The sequence below is a fragment of the Sceloporus undulatus genome, chromosome 5 (assembly GCF_019175285.1).
Source record: "Sceloporus undulatus isolate JIND9_A2432 ecotype Alabama chromosome 5, SceUnd_v1.1, whole genome shotgun sequence".
Lineage (NCBI taxonomy): Eukaryota > Metazoa > Chordata > Lepidosauria > Squamata > Phrynosomatidae > Sceloporus > Sceloporus undulatus.
The window spans coordinates 89,208,292-89,230,879 of NC_056526.1; the positions used below are offsets into that span (position 1 = coordinate 89,208,292).

General features: G+C 39.1%; 2 protein-coding genes across 4 annotated transcripts in view; both read right to left on the reverse strand.

Annotated features, from left to right (window-relative positions):
- Positions 1-22,588, reverse strand: part of LOC121931573 (ras association domain-containing protein 8) — a 112,797-nt gene that overhangs the window by 31,463 nt on the left and 58,746 nt on the right. The window lies entirely within an intron of this gene.
- Positions 2,494-8,235, reverse strand: LOC121931574 (histone H2A-beta, sperm-like). Of its 3 annotated transcripts, none has more exons than XM_042469480.1 (2): positions 8,200-8,235; positions 2,494-3,232 (listed from the first exon to the last, which is right to left on the reverse strand). In XM_042469480.1, exon 2 carries the CDS (start codon positions 2,982-2,984, stop codon positions 2,541-2,543), a length of 444 nt encoding a protein of 147 aa, XP_042325414.1. In that variant the 5' UTR covers positions 2,985-3,232; positions 8,200-8,235; the 3' UTR covers positions 2,494-2,540. The 3 variants fall into 3 exon arrangements, with proteins under 3 accessions (XP_042325414.1, XP_042325416.1, XP_042325415.1); XM_042469482.1 differs by lacking the exon at positions 8,200-8,235 and adding an exon at positions 4,521-4,539; XM_042469481.1 differs by lacking the exon at positions 8,200-8,235 and adding an exon at positions 3,351-3,369.

Below are 22,588 nucleotides of genomic sequence, written 5' to 3' on the forward strand. Positions count from 1 at the left end.
ACAGTACATTGAAATTATACTGCTCAAAATACAGATTCAAAGAAACAAGTGTATGTGACAAATAGGTATATGTTACAATAGATGACAACTCTATTGTCCAACAGAATGTATATGCCAAAAAAGTGTATGATACTGCATTCAAAAGGGAGGGTATCTCCTCTCTCCCCAGTCTTTTTCCCCTCTTCAAATGGCTCTCAGATATTGAACAGATAATATTTTTTTCTCCTGAACTGTGGGGACACCATAGTGTCAAAGGGAAAGGAAAACACAATAGTTACCAAGACAGTAATCCACAAAAAGAAAGGTAAGTAAGTACTGCAGATACATAAATAGCTTCAAACCCTTTTTGATGGCTGCTGTGAAGAAATCAACAAATGACCAGCAATGAAATTTCACAATTCACTATTATTATCACATTGCTTACACAAGCTATTATAAGCTCAGACTTGAAGAACCATTGTTTACATGACCCTGTCCAACTGGCATGAAAGATATTGTGTACAATGCTAAACAGCTTTAGGAGCCTGTTTTCTTTTACTATGGGCACCAAAGCAAACACAACTACATTACACTGAAGTCTTGTGCCATCTTTTTTTAAAAGGGAAACAGCCAGACAACCTAAGTGGTTCTAGAAAAGAAGAGAGACAAGACTGTTGGCTGTATTAAGTGGTTTCAAAACTAGATTCTGGATCATGCTGGTAGCTATAAAAATCACTGACAAGTTAAGTTTTGTCAAGAATAACTATATGGAGACACTGGGTCAGACAAACAATACCTCTAGGTAAACACTGGCCCTACTTGTTACACGTGGGCTTAAATACAAGCATTTAATTCAGAGTCACTTCTGACCCTGTTCTGTGACTATAAAACTAAGCATGATCTCAGGATCACCCTTTTGGTCAGGAGTAGGCACTGAAAACACAAACACAATCCTCACTTTACCCATGCTGAATTATGGAAATGACAGCCAAAACTCAACAATATTAAGAGATAAGCAAAGTTCTTTAAGTGATCTTATGCTTTATAAACTGTTAAACCTGAAAGGAAGCGATCTTTCAAGCCTACGCACACAATACATACCCTCTTCTCAAGTCCCATGTGTTTTTTTTCTTGCTCTATTTTGTGTAAGCCCCATCCTCATCTTGTAATATTGTTAGCACACCTCATCTTTGAGAGCTGAAATTCCCTAAGTAAAGCCCCCTGTTGACTATATTTCACGGATCCAGCCCAGGGCCATTTGTGTCTTCTCCTTCACTCATGACCTGTAGATTTACTACATAGGGAAAAAGTTAGCTGGATCTCACTCCTATCCTTCTGTCATCTTTGATTAATTATATTCAAAGGCCTAAACACAATGTCCATTTCATTTACTGCATTTGCCAGTGCAATAGAAATAGTCTGGCATTAGGCTAGAGCACCTAGTAAAAGCAGGTCTAAGACCTCATTTGGCATCATTTCCAAGACCTGGCCCAGCAGTTTTACATCCCCAGGAGCATGAATAAAGAGGCAGGTAGAACTTGAAAAGCTTAGGTTTCAGCTGCAGTATGAAACAAGTTGTCTAGAAACGACTTCCACGTAGCTTCGTATGAGCACCTTCTAAACCTCTACTTCTTCTGAAACTGTCCAAAAACTGTGCGGCTCTCCACTCTGCTCAGTGCCTTGGCACACCCTTTTGCATTTTCACAATTCAAAGAAGGGGAGGGGAGAACCAGACGGTAAAGTAACAGAACAGATGGTCCATTTAATTCCATTTTTTAAAATGCCACTCTTCAGCTTAAAGTCTTAACACAGCGTGTCCAGGGCCTACCAACTTAATCCAGGAAGAACGATGAAATTTAGGGTTAAATAATGCTCTCTCAAACCCAGATGTCACGGCAGAAATCCCTGTGATTCTGTGGAACTCTGTCACAAAGAAAAGAATGTTCTGAGTATAACTGAACTTGGCTTTACATAGAAGTCAATGCATGTGGGCCTTTAGCTACCACCTACCTACATTGTCATGGTCCTACTTAAAAGTTCTTTACTGGACTTCTATGTAACAGCCTCAGACTCTTAAGCAGGACTTGGCTATTTTACTATGAAAGCAGGGAAAAGAAACATATGACCTTATCTACCCTATTCCCTTGACTATAGTAGATGCCAAACTCCCATCATCCATTGCTTGAAAGACTACATTATTATTTTTATTGTAGTTTGAAATGGAAAATGGAAACAAGCAAATCAAAGGATGTATTATTGTCACAGGGAAGCAATAACTATCAGTGTTGGAAAACAATTAGATGCTGGGCACTTGCTATAAAGTGTGGAAAACACAATAGCTGAAAATGCCAAAATAACATTTACAGAATGTGTTTTCACCAAATAAAATGTGGAGTCCTTCATTTCTCTACAAATGTCTCAGTACGAGCGCTAAAATAGCCCAGGTTAAACATGTGTGGAAACAAATACATTCACACAACAGATAACTCTTCTTCAGAGAAGCTTTTATTGGCTGCAGATTAAGAACTTCATTACAAGTGCAGATAGAGAAGCACTGTTGTTTATGCAGCAACAGTCTTTGGGGCTCTTATAGCTTTGTTGGATTTCTTGCTCTTGCCACTCCTGGAAGATGGGGCAATTTGGCTCCTGCGTTCAGACTTCCCCTGGGGGAAAGACATCGCTCCAAACAGACAGCGAAGCTCAGAATCATTGTTGATGGTTTGCTGTAAATGTTCAGGGGAAATTCGGCGTCTGTGGTGACTTGCAGCAATGTTCCCAGCAATGTCCACAATATCGTATGTCAGATACTGAAGCACAGCAGCCATGTAAACAGATGCTCCTGATCCAATGCGTTCTGCATAGTCTCCTCTCCGGAGGAATCTATCCAAGCGGCTCACGGGGAATATCAGCCCAGCCTTGCAAGAACGTGAGGTTTTTGGCCTTCTGGCTCGGTAGCATGGCTCAAGCTCATCGGAGCTCTCTGTGTCACACTGGCTGTCACTCATGTCACGTCTGACTTTAGCCCTCTGCCAACACCCTATTTTTGGGGTGGTCTGGTCAGTATCTTTGGCTGTTTGTCTTGCGTGGCAGAATTCTCTCCTCACTGGGAAAAGGCTCGTCTGGGTCTTTAACTGCTTTGGTTTGTCTTGATGCGCCACTTCTTTGCATCTGTGTTTTTTAAACCTTGCCCTTCCGTTCTCTCGTTGTTGTGGATCTCTTCCTGGCCTTACAGGTTACGTGATCATTTGAAGAGCTGCCAGAAAAAAATATAAAACATTTTCCCAGAGGCTTTTTATAGCGTTGCTAGTGAGCAGCAATATGGTCCATGATAGGCTGGATGCCAGCCAATGGGATGTGGTGGGCATTGTTACCTAGGTCAGAAGACAGGAAGGCATGGCCTTGTTAGCTCATTCCCATTATCCATCTGTTTGAGCTGAAATGTCACCCTGCTTACTCAGTTTGCCCATCTGAAGACCTCTGGTGTGAAGTGAATATATTTCTTACACCAACAAATTCACAACATATCTGACATTGTAAAACAAGCCGCTGTCCCATGTTTACCCTACTATTTCTGGCTAGACTGAAAAATAACCAGAAAAATGGTCCTAGTCAAATGCTCTACCTCACCAATACATATCCATGGATTCTTTATCCATGGATTTTTTTATCCATGGTTTCAAGCATCCATGGCTTGAAAATATTTTTAAAATACATACATTACAAAACGCAAACCTTGATTTTGACATTTTATCTACGGAACATCATTTTACTATGCCATTGTGTATAATGGGCCTTGAGCATCCACCATTTTGGTATTCATGGGGTGTGGGTGTCTTGACAAAACTCACTGTAGTAACAGTTGTCATGACCTAGGACAGGAAGGAAACAGAATGGCAATCTAGATGATTCAGAACAAGCACCACAGACAACCTGCACTCCATAGATCATAGAGACAAGGTACAGAATTCAGCTAACTCTCTTTCTACCCTGAAAAACCCAATAATCAATGCTTTTATGACATGTTAACTAAAAATCAATCCAGAAAACTGAACATGAGCAACTTTGAAATATGTGTAGCGATGGTGTAAACAGAATGGCAATAAGGTTTTTACTGTTAAATGACTGGATGCAATGTCTGAATCAATAATCAATGGATCTGACAGCAAACTGTGGCTTATAGTGATGTCTTGATTGGTAAACTCTCCTAAAAACTAAACTGTAACCTAAGTGCATTATGGAAAATGCAGCTGAGTCAGGTCAATGAATGAACATGGAAAGTTCAAAAGCACAAACCTTTAAGTACAAGCTTGAGAATCATGCATTTATTATTTCAGATGAGAGCAAATGCTGCTTTACATATGAAAGCTGGGCAGATGGAAGAGTTTCAATTTTGAGTCCCAATTTTGGGGGGAAGCATGATAAAAATAAATATAAAACAACAACAACAACAACAACAACAACAACAACAGGACTACAAGAATAAAAGAGTGTGGCAACAAAGCGAAACGAGAGAGAACCAGATATGGCATCCCCAGTTATACCTCTTCTTTCCCGTGACTCACTCTTGCTTCTCACAACTCAGCCAATGGCAAAATGTCTATTTTCTGGCTGCGGAATCTGCATTCCTGCTCCAGGTGACAGAAGCCTACTGAAAGGGTATATATAATCAATTAACTCCCTGTAGTAGCTAAGGAAAGAGTCTGTTAATTAAATATGGCCAGCTGAAAGTGTATTGAACTGTTTCATCTCTTCCATAAGAAGTTTGCCACCACAGTGTTAGTAACTTTTCCTCCCACCTCCCTACTCTTTCTTTCTTTCTTTTGCACAAGGCACAGGAGGAAGTCTGCTTTCCGCATCAAGAAATGCCAGCTGACCACAATGGTGGAAAGTCTTAAACCAGAGAAGTGGGACATGTAGCTTGCCCAGTGCTGTTGCACTACAACCCCCATCTCACCCTAGCAGCAGAGTCAATAGTGAGGGTGTGATGCAAGTTGTAGTCCAGAAACATCATTGTCTTAAACTATGATCTACATAATTGTTAATATCTCCCCCCATGGAAATAAGAGTGAAGTGTAAGTCCTGCCCAAGATTCTTCCAAATATAATCTTTAATCTGTGTCTGAAAGTGTTCAAGTTATAATGGACACCTAATCATTACTGGTAACAGTCTTCCAGAAGGGAAAAAAAGTTTCAAAATAAAAAAAACGTTAGGAGGAAATGCAATCTGAGTTTACATATCGGGTAGAACTGTCAATTTTATTTTGTTCATAATATGTCATAATCTTTATATGTATATTCAGAAAGTGTGTGTGCATGTGTAAAATGCATAACACTCCAGGCACAAACTTGACTGAAGACATTTGTTCTACATTTTACTCCAAAGCATTAATGAAAGCATCTGCTTTCCTTCAGCAACAAGTAATTTAATTCTTTAAAGCCAACATGTATCTTTGCTTTCTCATTCCGGATACCTGCCAAAGATTTTAGTTGGTTACATTACAGTTTTGAGTCCTAAATGCAAAAAGCAAAAAAGATACCTGTGAAAAACAAAAGCAAGCTTATGGCCTTGTCTCTATCTGTATGGATACTGTATGGATACTGCCGGATTTTATTAATCTAAGTTTTTTTTTAAAGGAGGGGGGAGATACTCCACTACCCAGTTCAAAATAAAGGCTAGAGCAAATATATCCAAATGATCTCTTTAAGGCTGGAGAGAGAAACAGGAAAAATGGAGCTAACTCTGAAGCCAAAATGTTCCAGTTTAAAGCAATACAGAAAAGATCCATAAAGAAATGCATGTTTTTATAAGGTGGAGGTGGATTCTGAGCATAAAAACCAATTTCATGTGGTGGTTTACAAGTGTTGCACATGTGGCCATTTGTGGGAAAACATCCAATGTGCAACAATGAAATAAACACAACTTTTAGACTAGAAATGTTCAATTCAGCATTTTAAGGTTTTCTTTTTTCTTAAAAAAAATAAATCCCAGGAAAGCTAGGTTCTGGGCACAGCCTTCTTTTCCACTCTTTGAAAGAGTCCCCAAAGTGCAGCAGAATAATTTAGCTAAAGCAGAACATGTTATATTTGAACAAGATGTTTTTGATGATGTGTTATCTGGAACAAGATCAGACTGGACTGTGTTCTTTGACTCCTACAATACATCTCACATGTCTCCATATAGGCCTTCAAAATGTCTTGAACTGTGGATCATCTGGCCTCCACATTTCAAAGCCGCATCATCAGAAGTACAGAACACGACTTCCAAAGGAAGCTGACACACACACTATGACCAAATATGGTTTTCCCTTAAGACAATAAGCAAAGACATGAGTTAATTTTTTATCGCCCTCCATGCACCCATTTGCTCCTCCTCTCTTTGCATTAAGTACAATCAAATTAGCAAGTCTCTAAATACAGCAGTCAGTTTTCTGTTTCATCCAAGCTGGCAAATTAATGGTTACCAGTTTTGTTACAAGCCAGGATATTAAAAAATGGTATATGCTTCTTCCCTCAAATTCTCTTTGGAAATTACAGTGTAAAGCCCAGAATGCACCCTAAATTATCACAATCTGTTGTCAGCCCTCCACATCTGTGGCTTTGACATTTGCCAATTTGATTTTTCACGGATATGATTAATATGTTTTTTCTAGGAATTTCTAGGTCCTCCACCATGACTCTGCCAGAAGTTGACCACAGAGTTATTATGCTGGAGGACCTAGAGATTTCTAGATAGGCTTTCTCCCAGGTAAATGTGGAAGGCCCACTGTATATGTAACATGACAACTCATATACTCTTGTGTTAACAACAGAATTTTAAGGCAACCACGTCAAGGCCTTACATAATCATACATGCTTTTAAAAAGATTTTTAAATCTTAAAAAAACCACAAATTTTATAACACCAAATCCTATCCAGATTTTTAAACATATTGGACACATATGTACTTATATCTAGTCTGGTCCCAATGAAATCAATGGGACTCACATTAGTCATGGCTGCCTTTGATTTCACCCATTTCTGTATTAAACAGAATGTGGTAAGAAATGTAGTTTTCCTTGATTATTCTGTGCCAGAAAAAAATATATGCTGCGGTGCAAACAATGAATATAGTGTTTCACAGCTTGCACAGAAGGATATAAAAATGAAATACAATTAATATTCATTCTGTGGCTTGTAGAATACAGAAATATGATAGATGGTACGTGGCTTAATATTTATTGGCACATACTACAGAAACTGCAGCAGGAATATTATTGGATTTACGTCAAGCTTGTAAAATTACATCTGACGAAGTAGACATAGTAATAAGGTTTTCTAAATGGCATTCATACATGCCACAGATGAGTCCTGGCATCATACTTTCTATTCAGATGTGGGATTTTATTTTATCTCAAAAGGCATTAATATGAATGGAAATAATTTTTCCACAGTAAAGAGGAAATTGCAGACATATGGTACCCTTCTTGCAAATGGGATGCCAGTGTCATTTAGATGATCACGTTTCTGAATAAATTTGGTTGCCAATCTTTAGAAACACCATGAATTCCTTAATACCTGAAGATCAGGGGGAGGGAGTGTTAGTTGTGCATCGTTTCTAAGAAAAGCTTAGAAAGGTTACTTTTGAGGACTACAACTCCCAGAGTTTCCCAACCAGCATAAGTTTTGATAACAACAACAGCAGCAGCAACAACAACTTCAACCTTTCCCAAGCTCTGTAACTTTCCAAGCATGACCAGCACAATAAGTTGTATTAGTTCTACATTACACTTTCCAAAACTAGTTTTTAATAATACAAAACAGGGAAAGTGGGTGTTCAAACATTCCCCTAATATACATTGGCATAAAATGTCCTCAGAGGCATTTTTTTTTTAAATGCCAGGAGTGGCAGTTAACTCCTTTCAGTTTTTCATAGAGACTTTAAACTTGGGCCCCTCTCATCCATCTTATTTGTTTACTCTAAAACACATTTTGGGATTACTATTCAGGGGCTCCCAACTCTGGGCCAGGGAGTGTGTTCTTTGTGGTTTTGTATTTGTGTGCGCATAACCAAGATTCTTCCAATCCCAATCAATAAATTAAAACCACCAGCAACGGAACATTTTATTCAATAAAAGCCTTCTTTAAAACATCAAGAGTGAATGCTGGTTCACTATTTTTTTTTTCATTTTTACACAGTTTGTATCAAACTTCAATCCTTCCTGAAATGATACCTATGGCCTACCTCTTGCCTCCTCTCCATCACTCCACATCCAGGTTTCTCATCACCAAACCCAGAACAAACCAAACTCAATCTGTCAGTTAAACTGCCAAAGAAAACATTATCTGTATAGTATTCTGTGCATGGTTGGGGAAAAAGAGGTTTAAAGAAACCCTGTTTTTTTGTTTAAACCAGTGGTTCCCAACCTGTGGGTCGGGACCCCTTTGGGGGTCGAATGACCCTTTCATGGGGGGTCACCTAAGACCATTGGAAAACACCTATTTAATTACAGTTATGAAGTAGCAACGAAAATAATTTCATGGGTTTGGGTCACCACAACATGAGGAACTGTATTAAAGGGTCGTGGCATTAGGAAGGTTGAGAACCACTGGTTTAAACCATTGGTTGTTTCTGAGTGGTATTTTTTGCACTATAAAATAAAGTGATTAAGAAGAAGCACCTTACACTGGATACTAATTTAACAATGAACAACTGCCAATAAACTGTTAAAAGTTTAAATGTTTAAATTCAAGCAGTCATTGTTGTTCCAGCAAGAGGGTTGAAAAACAGTAATAATAGCCAGACTTTCATTCTCTCTCTCTTAGACAGATACACACGTGCGCACATGAATAATCATTAAAAAATACCCAAGAAGTAGCTTTTTAAAAAGTCATTTGGTTTAAGCCAGTCCTAATTCTGTGACACTTGGAGTCATGCCTTTATGCAGCATTCCCAAGTCAGGAATCCATGGGCCCAGCCAGTATTGTGTCATTGTGCTAACTATCCTTGATAAGCTGGCCACATGTTAAAACATGTATGCCTGTCATTTTAAAATCTGGATTTCGGAAGAGCCCAGGTATGGACAACATGTAGCCCTCTAAACAAGGATAAAACTGCAGCCAGCAGAGCCTATGGTGAGGCATGGTGGGAACTGCTGTTTCCCACCAAGAAGGCTGGCAGGACAAGAATCAATTCATTTGAAATGTGGTGCTGAAGGAGAGTTGTACCAACACCATGCACTGCCAAAAAGACTAATAAATATTGTAGTCAGAATCATACAAGCAACTGCGTTCCCCATTGCCATGTATGGATGTGAGAACTGAACAATTAAGAAAATGGATACAAGAAAATCAATTCATTTGAGAAAAGGTGCTGGAGAAGTGTGCCATGGATACTGTGGATAGCCAAAAACAAACAAACAAATAAATGGGATCTAGAACAGATCAAGCTTGAGAAACCCCTGGAAGCCAAGATGATTAAACTGAGGTTGTCATACTTTGACCATGTCATGACAAAACATATTAGAAAAGACCATAATGCTAGAAAAGATGGAGGGAAAGAGAAAGATAGGAAGACCACACACTAGATGGCTGGACTCCATTAAGGAGACCATGAGTATGACTGCAAGTAGAGGAGGATAGGGGCTGTTGGAAATGTCTTATCCACAGGGCAGCCATGAGTCAAGACTGACTTGAGGGTGGTTAACAACAACAAAGAGAAAATCAAAGCTGAACTCCCTCTAGAAATTCAAAGGAACAAACAGACTATTGAATTTTGGCCATATCAGGAGATGACATAGTTCATTAGAAAAGATGGCAATGCTTGGTAAAGTGGGAGGGAGTAGGAAAAGAGGGAAGCCACATTACAGGTATACATTCTTCCACTTTACAGCCCCAATCTCAGTACTTTTCAACTGGCAATCTTTGAAACATTGCATCCTACTGAATGGTTTGGCAGTTGGATTGATGAATGCAACTTGAATGAGGAAAAGGGGAGCAGGTGAGAGGATAGAATCTGGTAGTATCCTTCAGATTAAGTGATTTATTTTAGCATTAACCTTTCAGATTTCAGTCCAGCTCTTTGAATGCACTGATGGAATAATATTAAAGCCACAGGTTTTTAAACACAAGTATACAGTTGTGGGACTGGGAAAGAATACAGGAATAATAGGATACAGAAAGATACAAATTTGTGATGCTGGCTCTGGTCAAGATCGTTGATGACTGCTGGTCAGGGTCACAATTTTATCCTTTTTGTTTCCTATTGAATTCTCACCTGTTCCTACAACTGTGTGACTGTGCTTAAATACCTGTGGCTTGAACATCACTCCATCAGTGCATTTGAAGAAGTGAATTAATAAAAAATCAAAGGCCAATAATCAGTTACTATAAATCAGTCTCAAGGGTACTGCTGGTTTGCACCACCCCCTCCCTTTTTTTCCATTTCATGGTGAAAAACACTAACACAACTATCTGTTTAAAAACAGCATACAATTAGATGTACCTAACACGAAGAATGGGCTTAATATCCTTGAAAACAAGCATAACAAACTAGAAGCATGAACAGTTTTGTGCAAGATTTATTTTCCAAATAGGATACACACTTCCATTTAGCCACCTTTCATAGTCAGTGTTCCATTTTTAAAACTACATTTTAAAACAAAAAGCATACATAAAGTGGTACTACAGAGGCCCTGGATCCACAGTATCGATAACTTTGAAGTTGCCTCTAAAGTACCCTGTGTCCTGCCATTTAGTTTTGCATACTGAGCAGTCTCACTGGAATCCCCAATTGCCAGATTTATTATTTTATTAAAGCACCTAATCCTTAAAGCTGGAAAGGAGCAATAATAAAATACAAACATTTTCAAGCTATTATGTAGTAGTGAACAAAGAAGCCTCTTGTTCTGTTGAACTGTCACTTTGTCAAGGGAATTTGAAAAAAGAAATTAAAAGTATGCTTTGTGTCCTGGGGCAAATTTTAACTGAAGATTTAGGTTCCAACAGGGACTAAGCAACTCCGTTAATCACACGGATATACATTTACAAAGAAAAATTAAATGATAGACAACATTTCCTTTGACTTTTTCAAATATGCTGCTGCTTCGTTTTGAAAAATCCAACTTAGCCTTTAAACTATCTCTACATAAATGAAAAGTGAATGCAAACCAGAATTGTATATACAAAGATAGCTTGCATAAGTAGCCACCACATCAAAAATATAATTTAAGTATGTGTATCCAACCACACACCATGTAACAAAAATATACCAAGTGAGAGGCAGTAAGTTAGGACTTGGACTTGACTACAATCTGGCTTTTTGTCCTGCAAGTTTCCTTTCTAACGTTAATCTTTGAAAGTATGTTTTGACAGAGCACTGCTGTTATTGTGTCGCTGACAGTGGATTACGATATTGTTTGTTTAGGATTGAGAAGTCTGGTATTAGATTGCTGGATTCAGCAAAAGACAGGATATGCCACATGGTGTTTTGCACATGGAAACAATATGACACCAGGCCCAGTCCTAGAACACAGATAAAGCAGTACTGTTCTCTTTTGCTTTTACGTTTGTAGAAACATACAGAAGCAGCCTCTCTGCTCATTTTGTGCTCAGGCTTGTACTGAAAATAAAGAAATGTTATCCCATGCAATTCCTACAGCAACCACAGGTCTGATGATTCTCCCCAATTTATTCACTTTCAACATAACACACAAAAGAGAATGATAACAATAAATTGAAATGTGAACTGTATTTGTACTATTCAGATCATTTCCCTATCTTTTCTTCTGACAACAGTACAACTAGTACAAGTGTGGCATTATTTTTAAAAGAGAGAGAACAATGCACGAACACCCTCCTCTGTGAAACAAGAGATCCAGAAATATACCAACAGAGAGTCCTAGTGTCTGAACGGGTACAGCAGCAGTCAATTGTGTAGTCAAAGAGTTCTAAATCTGGATTCCAGATTGCAATTCCTTGAAGCCAAGTTTAACATTTTTATCAGCCAGGATTTCAAGCGCTTTGCCAGACTAAACGACAAAAATGCAGCCGGCTTAAAGCCTGCTTGCAAGCAATCAGACACTATCTATACTCTTGGAATATGGTCAGTGAGTCCTTTCTGCACCAGAACTCTATAGTGTTGTTGAGGCATTGCTATTCTCCAATTAAAGAGAAGCAGAAATAACGCAGTAGTTCTGTAAGGGACATAATATAATGCAGTGACCATCACCATGCACGTACAACCACTGGATTGCCAAGAAAACTTGCAAGAACTTGGCAACAGCTGTCATGGAACAGAAAACTCACTTTTATTCTGTCCTTGTAACTAACATGCAAGGCTGACTTGTCTAACACAATAAATCATTTTCAAGGGAGATGGAAAACAGTAGCCCCTAGTCCAAGGAAAATTACCTACCTGATTTGGTTCCTTAGCCATTTAATACAAACATGGAAAATAGTGATTCTCCCTTCCAGGGAAAGATAAAACAAAGAACAGCACAAAGTCCAATATGTTTGGGGGGTTAGCCAGAGTACCTACCAGTCTCACAGGTCATTAGTAACCAAAGACTTTGTCCCCTCCTGCTCACAAGCCACATCTGCTTTTCCACTGGTGTACCCAGTGCATCTCCTCTTCGTGACACCTGCCTGCAATTGACTCCCCATCACTGATATGGTTGCCACCCCTGGCTCTTTCAAGGGAGTGATGTTGGAAAAGCATATAAGACTGAAGGCATCTTAGAAGGTACAGGAAATTTAGTATGGAATCCCAAGCCAAAACATCTGAAGAACACTGCCATAATTCAAAGACATAGCCTTATTGGCCTGGATTAGCATGCAAAAGGATCTTGTAGTACCTTGGAGAATAACTGAGGGAAATAACTGAGGGAAAGATGCTGGTAGTATAGTAGACTTGATGCATTTGATGAAGTAGACTTGAGTCTAAGAGTCCATCCAAACTGCAGAAATAATCCGGTTTGGTATCACTTTAATTGTCATGGCTCAATGCTATAGAATTCTGTGAACAGTACTTGGTTGTGGCATCAGAATGAAGCTCTGGTGCCACAACCAACTACAATTCCCAGAATTCCATAGCATTGAACCATGGCAGTTAATGTGGTGTCAAACCGGATTATTTCTGTAGTGTGGGTGCAGCCTAAGAAAGCTTGCTACCAGTTTCTTTCAGTCTCAAAGGTGCTAGAAGATCCCATTGCATACTGCCTTAAAGGATGATACTTTAACCCTCTGCATAATTGTCTCAAAGATTGTCCTTAACCCCCATGCAGGCATCTTTATGGTTTCTGTTCTCATGCCTCATTTATGGCCAATTAGATCAGGAAACTCCACCCCACCTTCATTTTTTTCCTTCAAAATGCACTGCACATGACGTATGGTTGTTTTTCTTCCCTCTTTCAGAGACACTGGGGACTACCAAAACAATGGCTATAGAGTAGAACAGAGCTGAACTCAACAAAATATTGGATTAATTTTGTTTGCTCTTAAGGTCTAATTGATCAGCAAGCCCCATTTGTACCAGACCTCTTTACACTGGATGTGTGCCAGATGCCTAATTAGCAAAGAATACACAACCTCTAGCATGGATGTTCTGTTTTTAAATCACCCTTAAAAACACAACACACACCAGGTCAGGGAAACAACCTCTAGCATGGATGTTCTGTTTTTAAATCACCCTTAAAAACACAACACACACCAGGTCAGGGAAACAGAAATTATATGAAGTCATTGTTCAACCCTTGCCGACACCATCATGCCAGTTTAATTCTCATGCTTACCAACAAAGAATTAATGCTCAGTTACATATTCCTGGCATTCCTTGGAGACTTAATGTTCAATACAAGGAAATGACTATAACACTTCCTTTCAGTTTATGTCCAGCAAGCTGCCATCACAGAAAAGGGAACTTAATAGACTCTGTTATAAGATGAGAGGATCAACTTGAGAAGATAGTTTCAGAGGTCATTCTGGCCATCCCTGACTCAGTACCTTTTCTTAAGTTTTGCCCAAAATTTGTTATCTTGAGAGGAGAATTATTCCAAAGCAAAGCTGATTCATTTTACCATCCCTTCTTGCTCAGTGAAGGCTTCGTTTTGCCTCCCTGGGATTTTTGGTTGTCATCTGACTATGGGTGTAATTTTTCATTAATTTTGAAGGAAGTAATAGGTAAGTTTTAGCAATTTTCTTCCAAATGTAAGAAAATAATTAAAAATTGTGCAGTTTCTGAAGGCTATTCACAATCTGGGGCTTATTCTGTGCAAAATGCACATTTCCTGCACATAAAATGCTGTTTTTAGTACTAAATAAACATGTGTGAATTTTATAAATAATATGTCCACAACTGCAAAGATTCTCTTCAGTTTCAGAATTCCACTTGAGAAACATGGTTTTGAGCATTAAAAATATTTTAAAGTATTATTTCCATCTCTGTATCTGACTGCAGCATACAGTACGACCAATGCTTGCTAATATAGAGCTGCAGAGATGTTCTAGTTTGAGTAATCAGAGATGTGACAAGGTTTTAGAGCACAGCCTCCACACTTGCCTTGTACTTGTACACAAGCATGTCATTTGCCATTATCTAGGTGGTTTTTCAAATAGGTAAATAAGCCGTGTGAAAAGTCATCAACTCAGGACATGGGGGAGGTTGTTCAAGCAATTAAGGTGACATTAGAAATCACAAAAATCAACTGGACAAACAAAGCTCTTTCAGTTACATGTCATAAAGCTCTTAGGTTGCTGTTATCCTGAAATAAATCATTTAATAGGGTCAAAGTGATGGAAACCCTGAGAAATTCCTACTATGCTACTGACATATAGCGAGATCCTGTTCATATCTCTTTATAAATCCAACTGAGGTCAATAGGACTTATTTTCAAGTCAGTGTGCATCAGACTGCTGTTTTCATCTGGTTTAAGAGTTACTTCTCTCTTTTAAGGAGCTTCAGGATTTGTACTTTAGGAAACAAGGACCCACCAATGAATTCCCAGCACTTTCACCAATCCACAATTTTCAAAATACCTTGTGGGACAGTCACACTAATTCAACTGGTATAGTCCAATTGCATATAGTGAAGATCAGGGATGAGCTCGCTTGGAGGGTCATTTTCAGCTCCTTGTGCTTGCCACAATGCTGACATTTTGAGAAGCCAGAAGTTATGTCCCAGTCCTTTGTGGTCAGTTTTATCTCAAAGTGCTGCCTAAAGAGCACTTCAGAAACTATGGTGGGATACAGACCACCCCCTTTGGGGCGGCCTACACCCGCCCCTTTACCTGACGGGTCAGAGCCTGAGCGGCCATAGTGGCAGCCCTGGAGGCCCCAATCTGCCACTTTTCCAGGCCTCAGGGAAGCGGCAAAACTGCGCTTTCCTGTGGCCTGGAAAGGGGTGTCTTTGGGGATTCATGTCCCAAGGACACCCCGACAATGGCGGGGAAAGAGAGAAAGGGGCTGCTCGTCCCTTTCTCTTCAGTATTGCTGGCGCGGCTGTGTAAAGGCTGTGCCAGCGATACGCACGGCAAAAGGAGCTTCTTTCAGAGCTCCTTCCGGCGCCGCTGAAAGGGCACCACAAGCCAGGTGCCAGGATGTAATGCCCGCGCCACACCTTTTGAACACTGCGCAGCTGTCACGTCAAAATGGCAGCACTCATGTAGACAGGGTGCCACCATTTTGATGTATAGAGTACATCCTAGGGTTAGGGAGCGTGTGAATGGTGTGTGTTCCCTAACCCTAAAATTGCCGCTGCCACACTACATTTTGGCGGTGTGTATCCCGCCTATGTCTCCTAGAGTCATGGGGGGCAGTGGAAAAAAATGGAATGGGACTCAGGGGTTTGCGAGTTAACCAGTGGTCCCAAGAGCTACACACCCAGTGGTCTCATGTAGACCACATACTATAAGATTCCTAACCCTGGTATAGATTCTTCCAATAGAAAGTTTCCACAGTCCAATCTAGAAATTTCTTTGGTATAAGAAGTTAATTAAAAACTACATAATGTCTTACAGGTCATTCTGTCAAATATAAAAACTCCAATCAGTCACCACAGATGAGAACTGCAAGGTTAGAAATACTTGATGGTGAAATAATTACAGAGAAAGCTAAACAAAGACTGTCAATTTTGAATAATTCACTGCCAGTATTCTATTTTTCCATTCTCTGAAAGCTGTCAAGTAAGCATAACCTTACCCTTACCTAATGAAAGAAAATTAATCAAACTAAGCTCAATGACATAAGCAGTTAAGGCCAAGCGGGGGATGCAGTTCTTGCAGCCTTACAAATCCTTTAATGAAATGATGAAGCCAAAATAATGAAAACTAAACACAGGGAATGAAAAAGTAAACATCACAGATACTTAAAACTCTCCTGATAGCTTTTCCAAACTGCTGGGGGTGGAATACTTTCACCCTTTTCTGATTCTAATGTCAATTATGAGCCAATTTAGAACACTTTCTTGTTAAGGTGGCTTCTACTGCCTTGAAGAATGAAGTTATGCTCAGAAGACCCCCCAGGACTTATTAACAGAACTCTTCTTTACAGGATTTGCAAAAGACTTAATATTCTATTAATATTAAGTCTTCTGCAAATCCAGTAAAGAAGAGCTTTTCCTTATAGTAACTTTGAGCAAGGAAAGAAGGGCCTACTGTGCAAACAAACGTCTGGTCCAAGCTATGAATTAGTGACAAATAGCCTTCTACTTCACATTCTGGAAGTGACACATTGTAAGTGAGAAAATTACTTATTATAGGCCCTATACAGACAGGCCAAAATAATGCTGCTTTGGGTCACATTGGAGGTATGCCTTTTACATGATGCATGTGTACTAAGAGTCCAGAAGTTGTGTGAAAGCTGTGCTCTACTCCTTGGGATTGGATCGTGCCTTTGGAGCAGCTTCCGGACTCGTAGTACACATGGATCATGCAAACAGCGTAACTCCAAAGTGACCCAAAACAGCTTTATTTTGGCCTGTCTGTATGTGGCCATAATCACTTTTGAAGATAATGAGGACATAACTATGCTTTTCTTTCAAAGTACCATACAGGTTGAGTCTCCCTTATCCAAAATGCTTGGGACCAGATGTGTTTTGGACTTCTGAGTTTTTCAGATTTTGGAATATTTGCACATACGTAATGAGATATCTTGGTGATGAGACCCAACTCTAAACACGAAATTCACTTATGTTTTATATATACATTATACACATAGCCTGGAGGTAATTTTTTTTATTTTTATTTATTTATTTATTTATTTATTTTTTTATTAAAAAGAAAAATTCATTACATATATACAATGTAGTAGGACAAAAATAGTCCTCTTACAATAACCGCATACTTAATCAACTTACGACTTCCTTGATCTTCCTTGATCTTCCATTCTGACCTTAGGTGCTCTTATATATCTGTTTCCTCCTCTTCTTCTTTAACAGCAATTGACATAAATTTTTCCTCTATACCTATATGTACAGTTTCACCCATCTCACTGTGAGATCTACATTTTTCCTCATTTATATATACAGTCTGCGTTCCCATATCTTTCATTATATCTTACTTATCTTAATCATATGTAAATATGTAAATAAGAGAAAAGAAATCGCCTTATATCCAACCTCCTATCTCTTAAATTATTATTACCCCCACTTCTATATTTACATTATGGGATATCTTTTGGTTTACTCCGACCATCTTCTTTTACAGAACAACACTAATAATTTCCACAGTTCTTCATTTGAATTTTCTTCACTTCCTAGCCTGGAGGTAATTTTATTCAAAATATTTGAAATAAATTTGGGCATGAAACAAAGTTTGTATACAGTTTACCATGAGAAAGGAAAGGTGTCGCTATTTCAGCTGCACATGTGGATAATTTTGAATTTTTGAATATTTTGGATTTCGGTATTTCGGTTCGATTCTCCACTCAGAAATGGAAAGGCAAGTCATTCTCTCTCTGTCTCAGAAAACTACCTGATAGGGTCAACTTAGAACAAATTGAAGCCACACAATAACAGCAAAGGAAACTTCCCTTCCTGCACAATCTTGCCTCCCCAAATCGAGGCATTCTTGACTGGGCTGTTGAACAATGCATATAGTGTAACATAACTGAGCATCAACAGGCATTACAAAAGATATGTGCCCCCATTAATTAATAACATAAGAAGATCAGACCAGAACCCATTCAGTAAGATACTGTGGAATCCTATCCCATAAGCAGACTTCAATTATCTCCTGGACCCACCAAATCAATCCTATCTAGCAAGATGTCATTAGTCAAGCTGGTAAAGAAAGGGAAACCCAGATAGTTGTCCAAACCCCTTCATGTACCTCATCTACATCCTGAGGCAACGCCTAAAACCAGTTCAGCAAACCCAGATAAGAAAATATAGGTCCGAAACACACTGCAGAAATAATCTGGTTTGAAATTGCTTTAATGGCTCAATGACAGGGATTTTGGGGAAATGTAGTTTTGTGAGACATTTAGAATTCACCGTCAGAGAGCTCTGGTGCCACAATAAAATATAATTCCCAGGATTCCCTAGCACTGATCCAGGGCAGTTAAAGTAGACTCAAAATGGATTATAAATGGAGCTCTGGTGGCGCAGTGGTTAAATGCCTGTACTGCAGCCATTCACTCAAAACCACAAAGTTGCGAGTTCAAGACCAGCAAAAGGGCCCAAGCTCGACTCAGACTTGCATCCTTCCGAGGTCGCTAAAATGAGTACCCAGACTGTTGGGGGCAAATTAGCTTACTTGCTAATTAGCTTACTTGCTGTTCACCGCTATGATCTTTGGAATAGCAGTATATAAATAAAACAAATTATTATTATTAATTATTATAAATGCAGTGTGTTTTGGACCTCAGTTTGCTGGATACCATAACAGGAATTACTTTAACAGAAGGGACTGAGCTTGGGAAGCGACTTTACACAAGGAGATGGAGAAAGGAATAAGGGAAGAAACCACTGTGGATGCTACTGGGAACTAGAGAACAATTTTTTCCCTGGAAAAAAAAATTGGGGGCAGCCTCATTTAACTCCAGTAAGGCAACTTCCCTTCCTGAACAGTCTTGCCTATTCCTTGTCTGTTGACTAGTACATTTGTTGAAGGCTACTGCTGTTAGCAGTGTCACTTTTCAATGCCCATGCATTCATGAAGGAAAGGACGTACAGTCAGCCCTCGACATGCACATATTTTTTATCCATGGATTCTAGCATCCGTGGCTTGAAAATATTTTAAATATATATAAATTCCAAAAAGTAAAGCTTTATTTTACCATTTTATATAAGGGACACCATTTCACTATGCCATTGTATTTAATGGGACTTGAGAATACACAGATTTTGCTATCCAAGGGTAGTCCTGGAACCAAACCCCAGTGGATACCAAAGACCCACTGTAAATCTCTCCTTCTCTTTCTCCACAACTTTTTGTTGCCACTTGCATGCCAGCCGGGTAAAAATAAAGAGGACGATCTCTCTGGCATGGAAATAAATTGAAATGCTTCCCCAAAGTCTTTAGAAGTAGCTCAGTTCATGCCCAAGCTAGCCTCAAAGACACAAGCTGGGTTCTGCATGAAAAATAGTTCTCTCAATGATTCACTGCAAGAATATACTTTCTCATATACTAAAAGGAAGGAATACTAATCCCCAACAAGCCTATGTTTTATCCCAGTCTCCATTCTGAAGCACACATGGGAAGTAAGAATTCAGAAAGAGGTCAGCAAACTATGCAGTATCAATCACTTATTTTAGATGTCAACAAAACTAACTTAACGGAAACAGAACATGACCAGAAAGTTCTACCATAAATTGCATTAAATCTCTCATCTATATATGCTATCTCACCAGGTTGAAAATACGCGAGGTCACTGTTAGAACTTCTACAGACTGTGTAGAAACAAGAAGCATATTATTTCATGTTAAACATGTTGCAAAGGAAAGGGGAGTAAGGTAAGATGACAAGCTACCATTCTTGAAGAATGTAATGAAGAGTTTATATACCAATATTAATTTTCCTTGTAAATGATGAGGGGGGGGTTAAGAAAAGGGGGAAAATGTACTTGCAAAGTTATACCATTCAGACTGAGAGCTACATCTTGTGTGTTTGTGTTTTAAACTTCTCCATGTTAAAAACAAAACATACCAAATACACAATCTCCATAATTATATATATATATATATATATATATATATATATTGCTTCTTAAAGCAGTGTAAGCCACTTATTTTTGTTCAGTCCATTGCTCAGTCAAGATCAAACAGTATATATAGACTTAAGGCATACATATAAGAACAACAGATCTAGTAAGTGTAGATCATAAAACAGCCAAAAATCTCAAGATAGCAAGGAAGAGGGCATCTGAGATGTGTTGCAGATACTTGCTGTTGGGTTGAGAAGAAAAGCAAGATATTCTCCATTTACTGGTGTTAAAGAGTGAAATCAGACTACTGATGCCAAAACGAAGTGCACAAAATGTGTCATTAATCCCATAATCCTAATTCCCCATTCTTTCTTTAGTCTCTAAAGTAACCTAATATCCAATTTCCTGGATGGTGATCCTGTCAGCCTTCCAATACCTTAAGTAGGGCAGGACCTGGTTAACAGCCATTCTCCCGCCCAAATACAGTAAAAAGGGAACTGCAGGAAATAGAGATGGATGACTCAGTGGCAAGTCACCATCATGATGAGCTGGTATCAAGTGAATGTTTCATGTCATCCATGGGTAATGTCAGTGATTAAACCAGAGCCCGGTGCTTTCCAGAGAAAACTGTCTTCCAGAGAACTAACAAATTACTGACCTGTAACTGTGGTACTTTGAGTGGTCATCTGTGCCTGACACAATTCTCTCTCCTCTTTTATCAGTTCAGTTCTATTGCTAAAAACGGGTTAAGGAGAGAATAGCTTTGGCACAAAGGGAAACATACTATTCTCTACTCCTCTCTTTTATCTAAGGGACTGGGGTTACCTTTAGTCAGCATCTCATTACCTAAACTCCCAATTTGTGAACAACAGTGTAGTCCAAACAGGCAGATTTCACGTCAACATTTTCCTTAAGTAATCTTAAGTACTGGAATTTCAAGATATTTAATATGAGACAATAAGCAGGTAGCTTTGTGAAATTCTAGGCTATTTTATTGGTATCAACAAATCAGTAAAACATATGCATGCACACTCCCTCTGAGGAGAAAGTTTATTTGGCATGAAAGGAATCAAACATCTTACATCATATGCATCTTATGGAACATCTCTATGAGGCAGCCTTTCATTGTCTTAAATTGGTAATAAATTTAACATGTTACACAACTTAATAATTTGTTAAAGAATTCTATATGTCTTAAACAAGCAGTCACGGGAAAAAAAACCAGCATGTATTTCCATAGGCATAGCAAAACAGTTATACTTTTTCCAAAAGTGACATTGCACCACAGTGCAGTATCCAATAAACATTTAGATCTCCTCCCAGAAGTAAAAAAGAGACTGTCAGAGATTGCACTGGAGGCTGCCATAAACAGCCTACTGTTTGTGTCTCTAGAGGTAGCTTTTATACTATCTCTGGTGGCTCCTCCTCCTTATTTATATCCCATCTTTTTCCTAGTTCAGAACTCAAGGTGGCTTACAACAGTTAAAATAAACATAGCTAAAAAAAATCGCAATATACAAAGGTTAAAATGTGATTAACTATCAAAAAATGTAAAACTTGTTGAAAACATAAACCAGTAAAGGGAAAACATCAAATAGAAAGTCCAGCACATTTTGCAAGGCCCTTTCCCCTTGAGGAATCCGTCTTACAAGGCATGTGAAACAGGTCTTTACCTGCCTGTGGAAAAATAGCAAGGAGGGTGGCCAGTCTAACCTCTCTAGGCAGGAGTCCTACAGCCTGGGAACATCCACCAAGAAGGCCCTCTCCTGTATTCCTACTAGATGTACCTGTTATGTATAGTACCTCTTTGCAGCCAGTGCCAGATAATCTGGCTGCACCTCTTTGGGCTAATTGATGTTTCTGAACACTCTTAAAAGGGAGCCTCATATAGAGCCTGTTACAGTAATCCAAATGGCATGTAACTAAAGTCTGTGTCACTGTAGTGAGATCTGATGTGTCAAGGAATGGGCATGATGACTACACACAAGCCTTAGCTCTCTGGGCCACCACAGAAATCTGAGCTTCGAGGCTCAAGACTGAATTCAGACATACACCCCAGCTGTTAACTGGTGTCTTCTGGGAGGTTATAAACTCCCGCCAAGCACAGGCTGAATCCCCTTGATCTGGCTTTCAGCTGACCAGTAGCACCTCTGCTGTGTCTGGATTAAGTTTCAGTTTGCTCACCTTTGTCCAGTCAATTATTGGTGATAGGCACCACTTTAGGACCAAAATATTTTCCTTGGATTGTGATGGAAAGACGTAACCAAGGACCCTGAATCCCCAAACCCAGAATAACCTCTCCCAGCAGTTTAATGGATATGTTGAATAGAATAGGGCACAGAACTGAGCCCTGAGAGACTCCACAGTCCAGCATCCAAGTTGCAGAGCAGGAGTTCCCCAGAACCAACCTCTGGGTTCACACTCTCCAGGAAGGAACAGAGCCATTGTAAAACAGTTCTTCTAATTTCCATCAGTTTCAGCAATGGTCTTATAAC